Below are 23122 nucleotides of genomic sequence, written 5' to 3'. Positions count from 1 at the left end.
GCAGTGTCGTCGGCAAACTTTTGCACATGGCAGGACTCAGAGTTGTACTTAAAGTCCGATGTATATAGAGTGAATAGGAACGGAGAGAGAACAGTCCCCTGCGGAGATCCTGTGCTGCTAACCACAGCAATGTGGATTCCTGACCATACCAACAAGTATTTAACTTTTGATCAGTTAAATGCTTGAATATGAAATTACACATCTGGAAGCAGCACGACCAAGGGGAAAACAATGAAAAGAAGGTGGCAGATGATTTAGAATAATTTAATTAAGATTAAGTATTCATGGACAAAATATTCTTACGATCACATAGTTAGGATATTATTTAGGCCAGGAGAGAAGGTTTTGCAGGTTCTGAAGGCCCACCACTGCTGGCAAGCGTTAGACAAAACAAGCAAGAACAATCACAATAAAAAGGAATTGCATAAGTGCGCACATCCATTTAACGTATATAGTGAAGTGAGCTGTTGTAAAAATATATTTTGTTCTTTTTTGTTGTTTACTTTTTTCCCAAAAGTGGCTTTAAATGCCAATACTATCCTACTCTTCATCCCTCAGCCCTTCCAATGCCAACACACCAATACAACACTTATGGCTGGAATGCTGGGATAATTTCACATTATGTAGTTTTAAATCTTATTGTAAATATGAACAATGACCATAAAGTTTAGATATTTTTTGCTCCTTGAACAGGGAGTTGTGAAGTTTTTGTCTGGTGAGGCACAGTCAATCTACAAATAAATTAACCTACATCTTATTATTTGATTGGGAGTGCAAAAAAACACTCTCTGAACTGTAGCATAGAAAAATATGTTTTACTGTCGTACCTTAACTGTTGAATAAAATATGTGCACTGCTCCTTTTGATAAAAGCTTCAAATGATTGGTAATCCTCCATTATTTAAAAAAAAAAAAACATGCAATGACAAAACAATGACTGGATGGCTTGAATTGCTGTTAGCTTGCTAATACTATCACTACTCCAATTATTTGGTAGTGAGGTGTGTGCCAAACCAGATTCATTGGGCTCACTAACGCCCTCTGCCAATAGTCAAGAGAATCGCATGCCCCACTCTACATCTGCAGACACGGAGTACTGTAACATGTTACGTAATATTTTTATAAATAATATTTATAATATAATGTGAAAATTCAATGATTGTTAGGAACAGCCTCACCTGCCTTGACACTTCCAGCTAGGGTGCATTAGCACATGTTAGCTTAAAGTTGGTGCATTTCCGTTACCATGAATGTGGGCATCGGGAATTTAAAAAAAAACTTAAATAGTGTAAATGTATTTTAAGATAACATGAGATGCTATTTTGAAACATTTTTGGAAGGCATAACAGAAGATGTGGAAATAATTAATTGAAAAAATATTATCGAAGATTATCACAAGTGCGTACTGTGGATGTTGTTTATGGCCGTGACCGTTTTCTGCCGTTTTCTTTTTTGTGGCCACCTTCTTGAAAATGTTCTCTCTTTTTAAGCTTTTTTTTCACTTTCTTGTACTGCAATGATTTTGCAATTTGTCCACTTGCTGTCAGACTTCAGCTGCACCCTGCACCCTTTCAAAGTATCCACCCGGCCAAACCACAAACCCACAAGACAGGATGGGAGCCCAGGGGAACCATGGAGAGATTCAAATGTTTCTTTGTAATGAGGTTTGGTCTTGTTTGCAAACAATAACAAAAAGAAGTACATTTTCTTTGCAGTAGAAAATCCTCAAAAACAGGGAATTCTCTTTATAATCCAGTTTTTGAATCATAAAAAAATCATGTAGCTTTGAAGAAAAACTCATGTGAATTATCCCTGACATATAATAAATGTTTAAATTTGATATAGGTATGTAAGCGCAGTCTTTTGCACATGCGTGTGAATATTGCATAACAGCAAGCGTTCGAACAAATCTTTACTAAGCAAAACACTGTCTTGTCTTGGCCTACTTTTTTTCCAGCCCACACTGGCTTCTGTGGAAAATATCCCAAATTGTCTTCACTTTCACTGTCTTCATTGAAACCATCTGCGGCCTGATGCAAAAACAGTACAATTTATTCAGCAGCGACACAACCTTGAATATCGGAATAAAAATTTTCAACAATCACAGTCAGGAATTGCTCAATGCTTTATTGTCAGTTCACTTAAATCATCTTTGGTTGGGACATCCTCAAAGCCTTTTTTTCTAGATTTTTTTTTATTATGAACTCCTTTGTTATAGTTATATTTTATAGTTATAATTTGATGTTAGAGGAACATATCGAATTTCTTTTTCATTTTTTTACATTTTTTTTTTCCATATGTTGAAGGAAACAACTGCCTGTTGAAATGCGGATACAATTGTGCAATGGAAAAGAGGTATGCTGGTTAAGTGTGGATGCTGCAGATGCTTTGTATATTTAAATAAATGTGGAAAGGCAGCTGGAAAAGTATATAAATGTATTTTTAACTTCAAGTGTGTTTTGGAGGTGGTGTTTGTGCAACGAATAAGTAGGGATGTATAAGGCGTGTGTGGCCTAAGGATTTTCTGGGTACTTTAGAAAAAAAATAATCTTGGGGGGTTGTCTGTGTCAGTAAACATTGGTGCGCTTTCTCATTTGAAAAGTTGAGGTCAGTGTATCAGTTTAACCATTACATCCAGTGGTGTTCCATTTCAATCTTTCCCTGAATGCTCATCGTGTATAGATCCTTTATCTACTCATAGTCTGAAATAATTGGCATAACATTGAAGGGTTTTCTTTCTCCACATGGCAAGTTGTCCAGCATGAGAGGTAGGAGTTGCTCCAGAGTTAGACTGGGAATATCCAAAGCCGAATCGGGTTCAGGAGAATCAGGAGGACAACTAAGGCAAGGGGTCTTCTTCATGCCATCTTGAAAACGCTCCTCAGGGCCTCTGTGACCCCCAATCACTCCCCCAATGCCGGAATCAGTAATAGGTAGCTCATGGCTATCATCTTGATTCAGAATCCTGACGCTTTGGGAATCCAAACTCACCTGAATGCATCTATTCGTTACAATCCCTTCAAGGGGAACTTGTCCTTTACCTTTGTTTTTACCCCACGATTCTTCAACATCTGCTAAACATTGACTTTGGAGTGTCTCAATCTTTTCATAGTCTGAAATAACCCGCATCACTTCCCCGCTACTCTGGGAGAGTTTGGAATGGACATCAAGGAGGAAATTCTGAGCATCATTCATCCCTCCGTCTAGGTTTTCAAGAGGCCCCAATTTGCCATACGGGGTGTCAGAAGCACACGGGTCCAGATTGCCAGATACAAGGGAGGTCAAGGGAGAAGACCATGGCTTAAAGTTATTGGGGTGGCAGGTGTCAACCGTGGCGGCCTCCAGTATCATCATCTTTTTCAGGAAATCTTTAGGGTCTAGTGAGCCTCTAAGGGAGCAAGAGTCTATTGGAACTCCGGAGTCTTCGGTTTCTACAGAGCCAATGGATATCACCTCCAGGATGTCCACAGGCTCCAGGAAGTACTGCAAGGACTCTTTGCCAAAAGGATGACTTTCCCACTTCTGGAGAAGAGAACAAGTTCTGAAGTTTTTCATTTGCTTTTTTGGCTGATTACGAAGTTCTTACTTTGGTTTAGTTTTCACTCAATAGTTATTAAATTTGCAGAGTGAATGGATGTCTCTCTCCAAATGGTCTCAGTGGATGAATGACAACTAGTCAAAGGTATCCTCATGTTCTGGATCCTTAGGATAAAAGCACCTGGACTAGTTGTCAGTCATTTGCAGAAAATGTATTTATTGTACCTCAGTGGAAATTGTATCCCTAAAGCCCAGCGCACACTTGACGCCAATAGTATCGGGAATTTGATGATCAACACCATTGGCTGCCCAGAGTGTTGTCTCCTGCACACTTGCACCGTTCTCAGCTTTACTCCAAGTTGCCGAGGTCACATGTAATTGGGTCATGTGACCATTCAGACAGTGACTGCCACAGAGTCAGATAGCGATTCCGAAAACGAAAACATAAATACTTCTGCGATGAAGGAAAAGGTGAATGAAGGATGTGTCCAAAAATCTTGTGTAAGCCCTATAAATAAAGACAACAGGGTCAGGGCACTTTCAACATCCCCCTTAAAGAACCCCGCTATGGAGAACAGGGCCGGATTGATATACAGACTTGAGAAGTTGTCTTTTTCCGGTGTTGTTGGTAGTGGTTGCCGCGGTAATGGGCAGAATCGTATTCGGTTATCAATGTTTCTTGAGAATCAAATCAATTCTAGCGAATAGACAATGACAATGATACGGAAAGGGAAATGTAGTGTATTCGATAGATACATATCTCTGGTGTTCTATTCAGATGTATAAGTTGAAGTATTGTTATTGTTGAAATATGACTTAATTGTATTTGTTGATTTAAATACTGTCGAATTTCCTGACATAAGTTATATGAATGATGTTGGCACAAACATCAACTAATTCATCCTCAAGAAGGGCGTCTGAAATATTATCATACGTCGCACGGTGTTTTGCGTTTAGAGCGCATGAGTTGTGGAAAAGATTAGCTTGACGTTTTACCCTGTGCCTCGCACACAAAGCGAATTTGGCGACCGAGCCACAATATATTTAAACATCATTGATACTCGACGCCTTTGGCGCCGTGCCGTTTCCCTGCAAATAGTACCGCTCACAACTGATGCCAAAAGCAAAAGGGAAATTACCAGTGGTGTCTCAACCAGGTGGTGCCAAGTGTGCACATGGCTTAACTGTTTACAATTTTGAATTACCGTATTTTCCGCACTATAAGGCGCACCTAAAAGTCTTAATTTTTTTCAAAAGCTGACCATGCGCCTTATAATACAGTGCGCCTTATATATGGCGCAATATTAAATCGCACGGTCTCGCAACTTACGCAACAGCCGCCGACTTGATTTTCCCCCGAACGTGGAGTAGTCCGCGGTGTATGCTGGGATTTATATACCGGCGTTACATTGGCTAACCAATGTGTCAATCATCATTTGAATCGATCGCTATTGGCTAAAGTTATTCGGAGCCTCGGATAGGCTAGAGGGCCGAAACAAACCCTGCAATTGGCCGAAAAAGATGTGTCAATCATCAGTTAAATCGATCGCTATTGGCTGAAGTTATTCGGAGCCTCGGATTGGCTAGAGGGCCAAAACAAACCCTGCAATTGGCCGAAAAAGATGTGTCAATCATCCGTTAAATCGATCGCTATTGGTTGAAGTTATTCGGAGCCTCGGATATGCTAGAGGGCCAAAACAAACCCTGCAATTGGCCGAAAAAGATGACTGAATAGCAAGCTTGCTAAACTACACCATAAAGAAACATGTTTCATTAGTCTGTATTTGTAAACATTTTACTTTCCTGGATTTACTACACTCACGGTTGTAAGAAGACCATGATTGCGTATCATTATTGAACGTGAGAACTTAGGTGAGCTATGTGGCTTTATATTTTCCCGGTATCTTGTTTTAGAACGATCTTGATGTTGCTGTGATGAGTTGAGTGAATTGAACTCAATTCCAAGTGTTTATTGTCATATGCACAGTAAAGTTGCGAGCGAAAAAGAAAATAGAAACTAAGGGATGGTTGGCATTTCTTGTATCCCAAGACTTTAACCTTCCGAATGATATTTGAAACGATGCATTTGAGTGACATCGTACGGACACCGCATCCGCACGTGTCTGCGACACGTATTTGCTTCTTTGCAAGCTTTGGGACTGTTAAGGGGGTAATCAGTTTGACTGAATCATCTGACTGTTTTGTCGACGTTCCCATTGTAGCGCCTTATAATCTGGTGCGCCTTATCTATGGAAGATAGAGGACCAAAAACTATTTTTTGGGGGTGCGCCCTATAACCCGGTGCGCCATATAGTGCGGAAAATACGGTAAATGAATCAGGGGAATCTGATTTTCACTCTGGCAAACTCACATTCTGTAAAAAAGATTTCCCTGGGTCTGGTAGCTGCGGACCTCGAATCTTGTTGAAAATGTAAACCCTGAAAAACACAAAATACTTTGACTGAAGAAGTGTTTGCAGGCTGAGGGCATAAAATATTTTCTTGCACTTACCAGTTGGTCTTGTCTGTTCTAAAGAACAGAAGAGTCAAACAGACTGCTGCGGCTGTTCCTGAGATTGTAACACCCAGAACCAACCACAGGGAGTCTGAAAGAAAGAGGCGAAGCGGTTTATTGGTGCAAATTACCAATAAATAGAAATGATATAGTCAATACTGCGGTTGAAGCGTTTTTTACATTTGATCTGGATTCAAATTTACATTCATCAGACTTTACGACATTTTAATCTGGACAAGAGAACAAATGTAGCAAAAAGATGTTAATGAAATACCCAGAGAAGAATATATTTATTCTTCAGAATTCTGATTTTGATTTTGTAAACAGACTACAACTTGAAATCCTTACATGTGCTTTGAATCCAAGTTTTGAAACATTATGTCAGATTTACAACATAAATAAAAAACCTTATCGTTTTCAATGTTTACTCTCCCTTCAGTTTCAAACCCTTGATGTTTTAAACCCTTTTTTACAACTATATTTGAACAGGAGTCTTCAAAGCCTTATGCATTTAAAACCCCAGACTGTCAAGAAACCCGAATTGCAAATCCCATTTCCGGCTTTAAATCGTTGTTTTTAACGTTGGCTTAGATTGTGTTGGAAACAAAGGCGTGCTGTAGGTTTGGTTTTGGCATTGGTGGGGACATTGACATTGTTTTCAAAGTGATCAGATAATATTGCTGCCAAAACTACGACTTTGGTTTGAAAATCCTATCCTGTCTTTAAAACCCAAGTTTGGAATTTGGGACCACGTTTTAAAAGATCATTTAAAACACTTGACATTTCAAAATAAACTTGAAACACAATTTCAGACCACTTTTATTGCCGATCTCACTTGTAATCATCACCTTTGCGATGGGTGGACTATAGGGATCCTGGTCCCTCCTATAAATGACTCATGCCCCTCAACTGGAAGACTGATTTGTGTTTTTTGTGGCTAATATTAATTTTGACTCCCGTCCTATGCATTTGATATGCCCCGCTTGAGACTGATGTCTAAATTAATAAATCTGGGGACCTTGGGACAGGTCTAAGTAAATCCGTCGAACCGCAACCCACCAGCAGGAGACGCCGGGTCTGTACCGACATTTGACATCCAGCGTGCTACGCCGCTCCAGCTGCTCCACACTGACTCTAAAAGATCTTGCTCGGACGTCTTCACCCGAACTCGGGCCTCGTACACGGTTCCTCGTATCAGCTGGTCCAATATTAACTCAGACTGGCAGGACTCACCTGGACAAAGTTTGGTCTCTCTGTGCACTGATGGCCCCTGTTTGAGAGAAACGTTTTACTTTCACGTTCAATTACTTCATATGTATTCTACATAATGACATAGATTTGTAAGGTGGAATATTACAAAAAAAGGCAAGTCGTCTCAAACGGGTTTTTCTTTTCGTTTTATGCATGATCACATTGAAAAAGACAAAGATCAATCCCGTGCAACAATTGACCCCGGTATTAAAAGATCAGATTTATTTCTCTAAATAGAAACAAAGAAAGAAAGTTGCCCATTCATTTCAATGGGAGCTGCAGTACCAACCGCAGCCTGCCAGGGCGCATAAAATTTAGGGAAATTACATGAATGAGCGAGCGAGTTGTCTGTCCCTGTGTGCCCTGCGATTGGCTGGCAACCAGTTCAAAGTGTCCCTTGCCCACTGCCCGATGATTGCTGGGATGGGCTCCAGCACCCCCGCGACCCTACTGAGGATAAGCGGTGCAGCTAATGAGATGAGATGAGATGAGACATTGGAGTTTCTTACTTTTGCAGATTTTTTTAACGTGGTTGTATAAAAAAAATTAATGTACATTGCAATTCTTCCAGAATCGTTTGTGACCGCATATACAAGACAGGAACATTTTTCCCAAATTGTAACGATGAGACTTATTCAAGTCCTACATTAAACTTTTTTGGGGGGGGGTAGTTTGAAAATTGTATTCGTCCAATAAAAGGCCCAAAAGCGTTCATCCTTTGAGAGCAAAGGAAAAAGGTCACAATTTTCCATTTTTTAGTTTGAATTTAATTCTTGTAATATTTTAGTCTTTTTCTCAAAAAAAAACTTCGATGGCGTCAATTCTTTTGTCCAAAGATGTGTTGATAACATTTGTTTTTTTTGGGAGGCATCACAGTGAATATGCTTCAAGGTTGGTTTATTACGGAAGATCAAAACATGATGGCACAAAATATTACACACAGTCCCATAAAAGGGGCAATGTGTATTATTTGAGGATTAGATGTCCTTGTATGGTGTAGTGCGACCAAAAACAAGTGCTAAAGGGCACAAGAAAGAATACTATGAAGACTCAAAGTAACCAAAGCGAACCATTTCACTCATATTTTTGCCCAGCCTTTTTGAGGTATCCCATAGAAGCAAGATGGCGGACAAGTAGGTCAAATACTATAAGGTAAGGCTCATGTTATGTAAGACAAATACTATTTTCTGTACCTACAAGTCTTTAAAAAAAATGTCATTTTATTTGATAGTTCATATATGTTTGCTTATTATTTAAAACAGTGTTGTTTTTATTCGAAAATTAAGGACACTTTTCAAGACGCTAAATGATACACATTGTCCCTTTAAGGCACTTTGAAAATGTTGAGATTTGAGGGGATTAAAATATAAATACCGAACAATAAGGCGCACCTAAAACCCACAAATTAGAAAAAGAATTTAATGTGCGCCTTACACACCAGAAAATATGGTAACTAAAATTGGAAATGCATGGTTACAATGAAATTATATACGGTAACTGTTCTGCCTTTGAGAAATATAGAGTTGTCTTCGAGTTCCCTCTTGTGATTAACATGTTCATTGTTTGTTGCTAAAAGGAAACAAAAGAGAAGTGCAGAACTTGGATGGCAATTGAGAGGCCAATTTTTCGAAATATTCATTGTAAATCTTGTTGTCGCTTTGGACAATAATTGTCCGTAAATATGAAACGTCTTTTAATTACTTAAAAGAAGATTTTGTTTATTGTAACGTTCTGTACAAAATGACGTACTCTTGTTTAAATTACTGTTAAATGATACTGCATACCCTAACTATTCTGCCTTTGAGAAACAGAGAGTGTTCTTCAAGTGCCCTCTTTGAGTAACATCCTAATTGTTTGTTACTAAAATTAATTTTAGACCTAAAATGTAATGATGTTAATTTATTTTTTATGAAACTAATTATTTTAATCTAACCTCCTAAGACCTGGCATCCGCATGTGTGGACATAAATACACAGCAAACAGGAAGCTCAGGTTTTAGGAGGTTAAATGTACTCATGCATTTGTTATGCAACCGTAGCTTTTATTAAAGTTTTAATCCCATGCGCTTTATAATCCATTGCGCCTTTATATGAAGAATATATCACAAAAGACTATATTTTGAGGGTATACCCTATAATCCAGTGCGCCTTATAGTGCAGAAAATAAAGAACACTTCAATTAATGTTATGTATTTCAACAAGCTGTATGGGATACACACATTCCAGGGTTCATTCGCAAGCTTCCACTCCAGTTGGAAGTTGTACAACATCATAAATTGCTGTTTCGCCGCCGCCCAGGAAACAGTGGTCTGGTTTATACGAGGCTTGCCTGGTGGAGTTAACTTCACTGCAAACACACATGCACGCAGAGCACAATCAAACAGAAAATGGGGTAAGCTAAACCGTCAGCAAATGCATTGGCCACAATTTATTTGGAGCGTTGAAGAAAACGGAGCTTCCCCCAAATGGTTAAAATGGCAAAATATCCGAGTGTCACCTAACTTGTAGAGCAGGTGTTTAACAGATTCTGTAAATCAGGTTGCATCGGGTTATTTCTATTTTCCTAGTCATGGCTACGTTCTCTTCGAACAATGGAAGAAAAATTCATCAGGAAATAAAGCCCAAGTTATATTGCTGTGTAAATGGGCAACGTTTAAAAAAGTACTTCAGCAGGTTAGCAAAATATAGTACTGTATTTGTTCGCTCGCTACATAACCTTAAGCAGAGAACTATGACTTCAAATGTAACAACAACATAACAACAAAGACCTCAAACAGCATTTTTAGATGAGACTGAGTCTGTGACATTCATTCAAGGGAGGCAAGTGAGGCAAAGCCTTATCTAGTCATATACAGTATAGTCATGTCAAGTCAAGTTTATTTCTATAGCCCTTAATCACAAAGAGTCTCAAATGGCTTCACAGACCACAGATTATCCGAACTACGTTTTCTCTTTGGCACAACAAAACAAAAAATACACCGTCATTTTGCCATTTTAAGTAAATTACAAGAAAAGTTTAGACACCTCTGCCTTCATTTTTAATGAGACAAAATGATGACAGTTAACGGCATAAGAATGCTAATTTTGACATCGTTAACAATAGAAGAGGAAACATTATTGCTGTTGTGCAAAATTAAAAAATAGGGACAATATAAAATCGAAAATATATTAAATGGTTAAATTTATTCAGTTTCAAGGTTCTTTCTCATTTAACTTCACATTTTGGATTTTGTTTTTCAAAATAGCAAAATTTTCAGTATATATATATATATATATATATATATATATATATATATATATATATATATATATATATATATATATATATATATATATATATATATATATATATATATATAGATAATATATATATATATAGATAGATAGATAGATAGATAGATAGATAGATAGATAGATAGATAGATAGATAGATAGATAGATAGATAGATAGATAGATAGATAGATAGATAGATAGATAGATAGATAGATACAAATATACACATAGTATATATTGTATATATTATGAATAATATTCATAAAACTAGTATGTAATTTATTACTGTGAGTGTCTGCAGATGTGTTCATTGACTTGAAAAGTGCTATATAAAATGCAGATCATTTCATTTCATGTGAGGCACGCAATTATCATGCCTCATGGCATAGGGTGATAGTGAGACCAAGAATTATAATTTGGCGCACGCCTCACCCCAAAACAATGGAATTAGTCAATCTAACACCAAGTCAAGCCCTCCAGTTTTTTTTTTTTCTCGTTGCATGGACTTTTTATCATGATGGATGATACTTATTGATGCTTTCATCCAAAAGTAGCTGCACATAGAATTAATTTCTAAATCAAGGTAAGAAAATACAACATATCTTTTATCTACAGTTTATTTTATGATCGTATTTATCTCTTGCTCTGCTAATCAAATAATGAATAAGATGTAGATTCATTTATTCGTAAATCTGCCTCACCAGGCACGAACCTCACCCGGCCTTGGTGACTTGGCATAGTGTTGTATGATGGGATAACACTCCCACGGCCGAGATAAACAGCATAACACTTAACACCTGAAACTGATCTTTTATAACTTGTGTAGAATGCAAATGAAATTTGATGTTATTGCAACTTTCCGACGGCCAATTTTGCTATGAAACAGATACAGGCCGCTTCGACGGAAAGCATCTTCAACACGAACTCACCATGATAGTCCGGCATGTAGCACATCTCCACATCGGAGCAGTTGATCCAAACTCTCAGCTCGTGGCCCCTTTGAAACTAAACATAGTGCGGTGATGGGAAGTCAACAAGTGCAGATACTTTCAAAACGATACTTATTTTGTTTTGATGGAGAATTATTTTATTTTACCCACAAATTTGGCCAGGAATTGGGGTTGAACGCTATTGAACATCATTCATTCCCCTAGCTGAATATGTTGTAATTAAGGATGGGCGAGTAACAATACAGAGCATTGGTGCCGATACCAGCATATAGTAGGATATTGGTACTGAAAATGGTGGCCGATCCAAGTATTGGCCGCCTTCTAGTGACCATTTGACAAGCAGACACCATTAATGAAGGGATGGTAAATTGCCTAAAAAATAAATGTAATTGGAAAACATTTTTTTAGAAGTTTTGAGGTGCTGTTTAAAAATATCAATCATCTTTTGCATAAAGAAAATAATTTAATATAATAATGTTACATTGAACCGTTGGTACTCAATATTTGAAGATTGATATCGGTGTTAAGAAATGTGGTATCAATCATCTCTTGATGAAAATAAGAAATTTTGTCTAAATGAAGTTGTTCGATTCATATAAATTAGGAATCATTAATTGTCAGCTCTATGCCACTTAATTCTGTCAAAACACATACATTGTCAAATTTGACCGCCTAACTAACTTCAGTATAGTCCCAGCACACATGGCAGTAGACATTATCCGAAAATAGACAAAAAGTATAATTAGGTTGGATTTAGCCAGTTCAACATAAACCAAAATTAGTGCAAAAATACTAATTGTGGTTACATTATCCAATTTTGTCCAAATGTAGTTCATGGATAAATTTTAAAGCTGTAATTTCAAAATCTTTTCTTCAACTTTCATTTTTCAAATAATTAAAGATGGCTTTTAGGTGCAGCCAGGTTTTTTATTTTCCAAATGATTTTTCAACCAGATGCACTAATATACAATTTTGGTCTAAGTGTGCTACAGTCCTGCAGTCAAGTTTGATTTTCGTTCACTTCATCTGTCACTTACCCTTCCCTTTTTTCGTCACTTAGTTCCTGGCTCTATTTCTACCATCACCAAGTGTCACTTGTGCTGATTACTGTACTATCTAATCACACCTCTCCTGCTATACTATTTTCACTCTCTGTTTTCTGGGCTCAGCGCTAGTTCATTGCCTCTTTTGTCACATTCCAAGCCTTCTTGTGACAGCCTTGTTTCTTTTCAGTGTACCGAACCCTTGCCTCCTTTCCTAACCACAAGTACCACCTGTCCAACAACTGTCGCTAAAGTAAGTTTACTGGATCACCAACCCCTTGCCTGCCTCTTGGACCACGACTTCTGCCTCTGGTGATCAAGATACTGTTGCCCCGATACCTGATTTCCTCTGAGCCGAACCCAGCCTGAAATAAAAACCACTGTGCTAAAAATCAATGACTCTGTATTGCGCTTCTACACCAACCCCCCACTCCATCCAATTGATGCTTCTCCGCTCATTTCAATATAACCATTTCATGTCTCAGAGATGCCAGAAAATGGCACCAAAGCATGTATAGAAGGGCGGACTCACTCGGGATTCTCTTTTAAAGATGATAGAGCACGTGCTTAGAGTGGAAGGTTTGCTCACGTCCAGCCGCTGAAGTAGACACTCAGACTTGTAAGCTTGCCCACTAAAACCACAACAATAAAAATCTGAATTGTAATCCTTAATAATAGCTCACAAAAGCCAAACTTGAAACCTTCGTAAAGTCAAAATCAGGTCTTAATTTAGAAATTTTAGCTTTAAATTTCACTTGTATACTCATGTGGGGGAGCAAAACACTACCCCTAAAAAAACAGCCTGAAGAGGGATGGACACCAGGCTGTACTTACCCAAGACACACCACACTCAGTGGTGCCCCGACAACCCTGGCGGTTGAGGTTTCGTGAAAACCGTGAATTCTATTTGTAAGCAATAAATGTTTGAAACCTTGAAAACCGTTTGTTCTGTATTTAGTATCAAAAAATAACTATATACATGCATATGAATATCCATATTGATAATTTATTTGTTTTTTTGTCCTTACAGGCGAGGAGCGTTGATCCTTTGTGCGTGAACACTACATGCTGCCGTGTGGTCAACTATGTCGGAGCTGTTCCATAAGCATGTGATGGTTTGATTGAAGTCATTGAAGCACGTCAGATCTGAGAAAGAACACATGCTAATTTTGCATTTGCCCTATTCTTCTGATGCTTCTTACAAATCACGTCAGTCTCCAAGCACTACCTTGTATATATGTTTGCCTATATATCCGTTGCATATTTATTATTTTGATTTTATTTTTGTCTTTTAAGTCTTTTTTACATGTTTATTCTGGAGTACCTTGTATAATTTGTTGTAAACAATAGTCACTACGTTGTTATGACAATAAAGACAAATCCGATTCTAATTCTATTTGGTAGGGTTTTTTTAACGTTCTAGACAAATACCTCATTATAGAGTCAATCAAATTAAAACTAATGTCAAAACATGTGTTCTAAAAATATCAGTAAAAGTAACCACTATTTTCAAGCTAAAAGGAGATTTTTTGAAAAATGTAGGATCCCTCAAATCTAGTCTTTAAAGCGTTGGCATATGAGCTCGCTCTAGTGGTATATAGAAGAATCGCTAAGTTTGCATTTTAATTTAAGATGCTAGAATCTTAAAAGCGAGCATTTTAATTTCACTCTTTGACCTTTATCTAAGATATGCTATTCAAGCTGAACATCCTAGTGGTTTAGGAAGTTATTTCACTTATGTCATCTTAGCAGGAAAAAAACTAAGAGACAAAACGCTAGTTATTCACCACCAACTACTTACCGCTGTGCTGGTGTCTGGAACACTTGAGACTTTCGACATCAGCAGTGATCCAAACAAACACCAGAAGAAGACCAACAAAAGTGCAAATCATGGTTCCCGGCTTCCAATCCAGGATGCAGAACTCACTGTTTCCTGTTCCTTCACATTCTGTGAAAAATGAACTGTCCATCAACATACCAGGTGGAGGAAAAAAAGGTGACAACACTAAATTCAATTCTAGATAGATATAGAGATAGGGAGGTAGGTCATCCAGTAGGTCGTTTGGTAGGTAGGTCGTTCGGTAGGTCGTTCAGTAGGTCATTCGTAGCTCATTTGGTAGGTCGTTCGGTAGGTAGGTCGTTTGGTAGGTCGTTCAGTAGCTCGTTCGTACGTCATTCGGTAGGTCGTTCGGTAGATAGATCGCTCGGTAGGTCGCTTGGTAGGTCGTTCTGTAGGTCGTTCAGTAGGTTGTTTGGTAGGTCATTCGGTAGGTTGTTCGGTAGGTAAGCAGGTAGGTAGGTTGTTCGGTCGGTCGGTAGGTGGTTTAGTAGGTCGTTCGTTCTGTCAGTCGTTCCGTTAGTCGTTCCGTAAGTCGTTCCGTAGGTCGTTCCGTAGGTCGTTCCGTAGGTCGTTCCATAGGTCGTTTGGTAGGTCGGTCTGTAGGTCGTTCGGTAGGTCGTTCGTTCGGTCGGTCGTTCCGTAGATCGTTCGGTCGGTCATTCATAGGTAGGTAGGTAGGTTGCTCGGTAGGTCACTAGGTAAGTCGTTTGTTAGGTCGTTGGGAAAGTTGTTCGGTAGGTCGGTTGGAAGGTCGTTCAGTAGGTCGCTCTGTAGGTCACTAGGCAGGTCGTTTGTTAGGTCGTTGGGAAGTCTTTCGGTAGGTCGGTTGGTAGGTCGTTCAGTAGGTCGCTCGTATGTCATTCGGTAGGTCGTTCGATAGGTAGGTAGGTAGGTCGTTCGGTAGGTCGTTCAGTAGGTCCTTCGTAGGTCATTCGGTAGGTAGATCGCTCGGTAGGTCGCTAGGTAGGTCGTTCAGTAGGTCGTTCGGTAGGTCATTCGGTAGGCCGTTCGGTAGGTAGGTAGGTAGTTTGGTAGGTCGGTCTGTAGGTGGTTCGGTAGGTTGTTCGTTCGGTCGGTCGTTCCGTAGATCGTTCGGTCGGTCATTCATAGGTAGGTAGGTAGGTCGCTCAATAGGTCACTAGGTAGGTCGTTTGGTAGGTGGTTGGGAAAGTCGTTCGGTAGGTCGGTTGGTAGGTCGTTCAGTAGGTCGCTTGTATGTCATTCGGTCGGTCGGTCGGTAGGTAGGTAGGTAGGTAGGTAGGTCGCTCGGTAGGTCGTTCAGTAGGTCCTTCGTAGGTCATTCGGTACGTAGATCGCTCGGTAGGTCGCTAGGTAGGTCGTTCAGTAGGTCGTTCGGTAGGTCATTCGGTAGGTCGTTTGGTAGGTAGGTAGGTAGGTAGGTAGGTCGTTCGGTAGTTCGTTCGTTCTGTCAGTCGTTCCGTAGGTCGTTTGGTAGGTCGTTTGGTAGGTCGTTTGGTAGGTCGTTTGGTAGGTCGGTCAATAGGTGGTTCGGTAGGTTGTTCGTTCGGTCGGTCGTTCCGTAGATCGTTCCGTCGGTCATTCATAGGTAGGTAGGTAGGTCGTTCGGTAGGTAGGTAAGTCCCTCAGTCGGTCGTTCGGAAGGTCGTTCGGAAGGTCGTTCGGTAGGTCGTTCGGTAGGTCGGTCGGTAGGTCGTTCGGTAGGTCGTTCGTAGTTAGGTAGGTAGGTAGGTCGCTCGGTAGGTCGCTCAATAGGTCGTTCGGAAGGATGTTCGGTAGGTAATTCGGTCAGTTGTTTGGTCCGTCGTTCCTTAGGTCATTCCATAGGTCGTTCCGTTGGTAGGTTGGTAGGTAGGTAGGTACGTCAGTCGGTTGGTCGGTCAGTCGGTCGATATTTATCTGATTATTTACAAAGAAATAAATGTAAATCTCTAGAAAAATTCTGTAAATAGGCCATAAAAAAATCAACAATCAAATAAGATCCACAATTGATATCACACAACACACACGAGTGTATTACGCAACCCACTTTAATGCACTAATGGTGTGTCTTTATGAAGTATCTGTGTCAAAGCTAACTCAAGGTTTCCTATTCAGTATTTATATATTTGTGTGTGTGCGTATGTTTGTGTATATATTGATAACAATGTGGTGTTTATGCTTTTATAGTTGGGCAGATGCTATTAACTTTTTTTTTTTTCAAAATGACTTTTATTGCTTTTAAAGAGTGTTACGCAGTCCCTCTCAGTATTTTATTTATCATCATTCAACATAACTATCACTGCTTGCATCTTTTGTTTGCGCATGCTGTATTTGAGTTGTGTAATTTGCCTGTGTACTGTGAGACTGGTAATGTGTTGCTAGTTTGACTCCCAGTTTCAAAGTTATGTGCTTCCCCTTGTCGCTCCAGCGCTCTCACTTCCTCTGCTTCATTTCGCCGCATGGTGATATCAAAGTTTGAAACGATTCTCTACAACTGTCAGCTAACATCTGGGACCTCAGGACATCACAGTTTTAAGCCCAGAGAAGGTTTTTAATAGTAGGAGTTTTGCCATAAATAGAGGGGACGTGTCCCTGCCAATGTCGAGCAATCATTGTTTTGTCTCACCAATATTATGTGATCACTGAAAATAAAACGTACCATGTCCCCACAAATTCCAAGACCAGACCTAGGACTTTGAGTCCTGATAAAGTCTGAGAGTTGACCCCAATTTTTTCGGGTTGTTTTGTTTTTAATAATGCCCTTGGTTTTTAGTGCCTTGAGCCCACCCCAAGCTCTTATTTATTTCAATCATCCTTGTTTTAATCTTCAAAATTTTGATTTGTTTTTAAATGGGAAGTTAAGAGGAAGAAGTTCCCTAAAGTTTGTGGCCCCTTCAACCTGAACATGACATTTTGATTGCCTACAGTATGCATACCTGTCAACCTGTACGGTTTTGCCGTACAAAGTACGTTTTTTATGCATTTTAAGACGAGTACGACGTACAAGGAAATTTGTACGGAAAAACGCAAATTTGTCAATCGCATGCGTCTGCCGCCCGGGGATTTCCCATCATGCATCATTCCGAAAAAAAAAAATATGGTGTACGATCATTTTGTATTTTGTGCTGGAAAATACGACAGTTTGGACGGGCATGGAGCCGTGGGGGTTGACAGATATGAGTATGTGTTTGTAGAATGCAACTTCAGAAGTATTAACCATCTGTATTCATCTTTGGGGTTGCCTGTTTTACTTACTACCATGCACAGAAAATGACCTAGTGTTCTGGTAGAACCGATCAAGGTTCACTGATTTTCAAAACAACAGCCGTGATTGGTCCCTGAGCCCTGAGCAACAGTGATGTCATCTTTACACAACAGCCTATGTCAAAATGGCCGCTGAAATGGAAAATATAAAGGGATTTTGCACCGCTTATACTCAGTCAGGTCCCAGGGGTGCTGGAGCCCATCCCAGCTGTCCTCGGGCAGTGGGCAGGGGATACCCTGAATTGGTTGCCAGCGAGTCACAGACTTGCAGGTTAAACAGAGCCAGACAACCGTTCACATGTTCACTCATACCTAAGGACAATTCTGAGTCACCAATTCCCCTGACTGCATGTCTTTTTGGAAGGTGTGAGGAAACGAAAGGGGTTAGAGGAAACACATGAACATGCAAACCCCGCACAGGCAGGCTTGGCTGGATTTTAACTCATGGCCTTTAGAACTGTGCAGCAAAGCGCCTGCCTCTCGAATTAGACAGACTTACTTTGTTTTTTTAAAGACATGGCATGTCCAAAGTCCACCCCAGGGGCCAATTCCAGCCCATGATCAAATGTTTACTGGCCCACGGCACGTCATTAGGTTAATATTATGCGGCCTATCAGTAATGTGGACCGCAGTACACAATAGATTTATACCAAAACAAAATCGAATTCCATTTCACCAGATGATGGCAGAAGCCTTTTGGTCAACTAGCCCTTGGTTCTCCGTGAGAATTTTAGCCAACCCCATTTCCGACATGGCGACTGTAAATACAAAAGGGAAGGTTGACTGTGAGGGCCGCCGCTTCTAGGACAATATGAAATTGAAGTATTTTTTCACCAAAATCCAAAACAACTGCGTCTGCCTAATTTGCCAAGAGAATGTGGCTGTTTTCAAAGAATGCAATATCAAGAGGCACTGCGAGACCAAACATAATGACTATAAATAGCTAACTGGAAAGGAAAGCTGTGAAAAGGTGAAGCAACTGAAAATGCTTCAAAGGCAAGCTAGGAGGTAGCAACGCTGACCACCAAGAACTGCAAAACTTCCACAGAAGGTGAATTTATCAAAGACTGTTCAAAGAATGTCAGGCTGAATAGTGTGCTTTCACACGTTTCCAGTTTAGCAAATCTGGCCCGCTTTCTGAAAAGTTAGGACACACCTGCTTTAGAAGGACACTGTAATAGTTGACCACTACATGTCATTGTATTGTCTAGTGCAGCTGAAAAAAATGAGTGCTAAAAATACAAAGTACGGTGTTTTAAAGTGACAAAACAGCAAATTTTTTATTCTTTTTTAGTCTTTCACAGGGTTTTGGTATTTGTGGGTGCCCGTATCAACAAGATGGCAGAAAATCACAACAGCTCTCCTTACGTGTGCCTCCGATTATATAAAATGAGAAGAAATTTCATGACCTGCAAGTACTTAAAAAATGCACTTTGACTGGACAGTTGATGTATTTCTACTATTATTCAAATCAATATTATTTTACGGGCGGCACGGCAGTTGAGTGGTTAGCGCGTTAGCGGCACAGCTCTGAGGTCATGGGCTCAAATCCAGATACCAGCCTTTGTGCGTGGAGTTTGCATGTTCTCCCCGTGCTTGCGTGTGCTTCCTCCGGGCACTCCGGTTTCCTCCCACATTCCAAAAACATGTATTTCAGGTGAATTGTCCAGTCCAAATTGTCCCTAGGTGTGAATGAGCGAGTGGGTTGTCCGTCTCTGTGTGTCTTGCCCCCAGCCTGACGATAGTTGGATGGACTCAAGCACCCCCGTGACCCTACTGAGGATAAGAAATGCAGATAAGAGATGGATGGATGGAATATTGTTTTACTAGAATAAATCAAGTATTTACCACTAGGAGCAGCTTAATAATACACAATGTCCCTTTAAGTCATAGGTCAAGTAGAGACTAACACTAATGAGCGATAATATTGACTTTAAAAAATGAGTACTAAACTTAAATCACAACTCATAGCTGTTAATAAATTCATTTATTGTTCGCTTTTTGGAAGAGGGTCTCTCTTTCGTGTCAATCAAATGGGGCCAGGATGTGGTTTGTTGTGGTCGCCTTGCCTCGTGTGTGCACGAAACATGTCGGTTTCCATCTTTCGCTTTTGTGTAAGAGACGAGCGAAGGGAAAGTCCAAACGGAACTAATTTAAAAAAAAAGAGAAAAGTTATGCTTTTCTGGGGGGTTACCTTGTTTTAAGAAAGGCTTGTGTTTGATTGAGGGCACCTGAGTAAGGATAAGTTGTGCATGGTGAAAAAAACTAAGAGCTATAAAACATCCATCCCATTATCTGCTCCACTTATCCTCAGTAGGGTCACGGGGGTGCTGGAGCCCATCCCAGCAATCATGGGGCAGTGGGCAGGGGACACCCTGAACTGGTTGCCAACCAATCACAGGGCACACAGGGACAGACAACTCGCTCGCTCAGTTACACCTAGGGACAATTTGGACCGGCCAATTAACCTGACATGCATGTTATTAGAATGTGGGCGGAAATCAGAGTGCCCGGAGGAAACCCACGCAAGTACGGGGGAGAACATGCAAACTCCACACAGGAAGTTCGATCTCATGACCTCAGAACTGTGCCGCACAGGCGCTAACCACTGTGCCACCGTGCTGCCCAGCTATAAAACATTGTTTCTAAAAAAGGTTTACAAAACATTACATTTCTAAATACCAAACTAAATTGTAAGCATTGTACAAAACAATGGTTGTCTTAATGTGCGATATAAAGAAAAGGGAAATGAATTGTTCTGCAAAAATGAATTCTTATTCCAGGGTTAAACAATTTTGTTTTTTTGAAATGTTATTCTTCTTATTTTGCCAGCGACTAGCTACTTGCCATTAACTACGGACATATTTTTGGCAAAATCTGACAATGTGACTGTGTGATCAGATATATATATTAAATGAAATGTTTATTGAAGGTATTGTTGGATACATTAATCAAAACATGACACAATGAAAAAACTAATGCTGAGAGTGAGCATGGCCAAATATGGTCACCTTACGCCCCCTCCTCTAAGGAAATTTGACAGATCTGTTTCTGCCAACCTTTGCTTAAAGGTTTATAACAGATTAATTGTGCGTTTTACCTTTATTTTCTTATTTTACTTAACCTTAAAATAATAAAAGATGTCTAGAATGGGGAAAAATAATCTGCCAGAGGAACAAAATAATTTTTCGAGAAAAAAATGACTTTGCTTGAAAAACATTTGATGTACAGTGAACCCTTGATTATCGCGGGTTACATTCCAAAGAGAGAAAAGTACAAATCTTCTTTTTTTAATGTTTTTTCAAACTTGCTTTTTTTCAGGGTTTGTTTTGTTTTCTTGCACATTAGCTGTGTATTTTTGTCACTTTCCTGCTGGAAGACCAAGTCCTTCAACTACAACCAGACTTTGTACAGTGTTCAGTCCTATGTTCAAATGCTACAGGCAATGTTTTTGTCATGGTTATTCTTTAAAGGGATAGTTTGTATTTAGCACCACAGAGTGAGAAAAAATCTTCATTTGAAAAAATCAAAAGACTTCTGACTTAAATAACAAACAAACATATATGGACTATCATGTAAAGATGCATTTTTAAAATACTTCGAGAAGTTAGCATTTATTTGACATAAGATGATCCTCACCTAAAGTGTTGACAAAATCTGTTGATTGTTTGTTAAGGCTACATCCATTGCAAATCATTTTGATTTTAATTTTGTTTCATATTATACTTCAGTTATTTGTATTTGATTTTAATTCCATTGTTCGTTAATGCAATATCTGTTGCAGCATGGTCATCCCTTCTCAAGGTTTAATCGTTTTCCTCATGCTGAGGTTTTTGAGTTTTTCCTTGCCCTCATGTAGATTATAGATCGGGGGATGGTGTAATAATAGTATGTAGTTCGCAATAATCTGTGGTCTGTGCAACCTTTTGAGACTCTTTGTGATTAAGGGCTATTATACACATAAACATGTCTTGACTTGACTTGACTAGAGGGAGCTGACATGATTTGTCGCCATCTTGCTGCCAAGGCTACGCTTAAAACCTGCCTGGTTTTTCCTTTTTCTTTCTTTTGCACATAATTTTGATTATTTCTTTTTTTTTTACATTTTAAGTATTGTTTTTGTTATGATCCTTTTTTCTCTAATAATTGTTTCATTGTTTAGTACTTTTTACCCCTTTTTGACCTTTCTTCACTCTTCTTTTCCTTCAGTTTTATGTCGTCTTTCTCGATTACCTTGATTCTTGTGCATATTTTTTCTTATTTTCTTACCTTTCCTTTTTTCTTTCTTTACTTTCCTTTTTTTTCTTTTAGTTCTTCATATTTTTCTCTCCTTTCCCCGTTTTTCTTACTTTAATATCCTTCTTTTATTTTTTCATTTTTCTTCCTTCGTGAAAAGCTGTGCAACAGAATGAAGTGAAAGGAATGTTGTCTTTTTGTACTTTGAATCTCTGTAGCTTGTATCCTTCTTTGTATTTTTTGGGCACTCGTTTCAAGTCGCACAACAATGTGCAGAGACATCTAGTGGTCAAATATTACTCACTATACCTTTAAGAATAAAAAGGCAATTGTTTCAAAAAAATCAAATTATATTAGAGGCATTAGAATCGTCCGAGAAAAGTTTAGTTCTTTGCTTAATTGTTTTTTCTGCTTGGCTCCTATTTTAATTTTTTCATTTTGTACAATATTTTTTACATGAGGGACAACAATTGTATAAATAATAAACTTACAATATCACCACTATTATTATTGTCAGTGTAGTATGGTGTACTACAAAATAATTTCAATTTAAGACTCAACAGTGTAGAAACATCTGACTAACTCACCTGTAATACAGAAACTTACCCACTCAGTAGAGCTCAGACTGAAGCAATGAAATGATTTCTAAAGGGATGGAGAAGCTAAAGAAGGGTTGGCAGCATTGTGACCACGCCCACAAAGGGTTTTGCTACACCCACTGTGGAATCAAGATTCTTGTCATAAAAGCAGCATTTTTTCTCCTTAAGCCCAAATGAGTTATTTAAAATCCACTTTATATATGATTTGCAAGAAAAAATGCTTGATCGGGAATTTTGATATGTTAAAAAAGTACAACATTGGATTAATCGCCAAGTAATCAATCAATCAATCTAGAATCATTCAATATCAGCTTTCTTTTGAGATTTAAAAAATGTTTATTTCATAACTGATGAGTCCTAAGTTTAGTAGATGCTCAAAATATGGGGAGAAGACATCAATGCATTCTTTAACCGGCAGGAACACGACAGTACTGCACAAAAATCCTCAAGATAAGAAAATTCCAGGGTGTTCTTAAGGTCCTCCCTTTTGCCCCTTTTTTTATCAAATCTCCTGGAATACTAAAATGCAGATTTACTCTAAAAGGTGTGGATATCAGTGAATAGCTTAGTGACAATGATGTAATACAATGCATAATAGTCAAAATAAAGAACTGGCATCCTATGCAAGCTGCTATTTAGGTGTTCAATATTAAAA

At 39.0% G+C, this 23122-nt stretch overlaps 1 protein-coding gene across 1 annotated transcript; it reads right to left on the bottom strand.

Moving 5' to 3' along the window:
• Nucleotides 1-2323: 2323 nt before the first annotated feature.
• On the bottom strand, nucleotides 2324-22504 carry LOC148361510 (uncharacterized). Its single transcript, XM_088343145.1, has 10 exons — nucleotides 22475-22504; nucleotides 14369-14515; nucleotides 13596-13713; nucleotides 13100-13199; nucleotides 11504-11579; nucleotides 9520-9647; nucleotides 7110-7320; nucleotides 6048-6141; nucleotides 5908-5974; nucleotides 2324-3521 (listed from the first exon to the last, which is right to left on the bottom strand). Exons 2-10 carry the CDS (start codon nucleotides 14457-14459, stop codon nucleotides 2691-2693), a joined length of 1716 nt encoding a protein of 571 aa, XP_088199271.1. The 5' UTR covers nucleotides 14460-14515; nucleotides 22475-22504; the 3' UTR covers nucleotides 2324-2690.
• Nucleotides 22505-23122: the final 618 nt, after the last annotated feature.

This window comes from Urocampus carinirostris, chromosome 8, assembly GCF_059441175.1.
Source record: "Urocampus carinirostris isolate Australia breed hairy pipefish chromosome 8, RoL_Ucar_1.0, whole genome shotgun sequence".
NCBI classification, from domain to species: Eukaryota; Metazoa; Chordata; class Actinopteri; order Syngnathiformes; family Syngnathidae; genus Urocampus; species Urocampus carinirostris.
The sequence above is the reverse complement of the archived record's forward strand: the minus strand, read 5'-3'. Positions and strand labels throughout refer to the sequence as shown.

Bases quoted from the DNA above. Each gene is read 5' to 3' on its own strand.
- LOC148361510 (XM_088343145.1), bottom strand. From the start codon at position 14,459: ATGATTTGCACTTTTGTTGGTCTTCTTCTGGTGTTTGTTTGGATCACT. The intron at 13,200-13,595 runs GTAAGGACAAAA...TTGTGGTTTTAG, and splicing joins AGGATCAACGCTCCTCGCCT to TGGGCAAGCTTACAAGTCTG. The intron at 6,142-7,109 runs GTGGGTTGCGGT...TCTTTCTTTCAG, and splicing joins AGACCCGGCGTCTCCTGCTG to ACTCCCTGTGGTTGGTTCTG.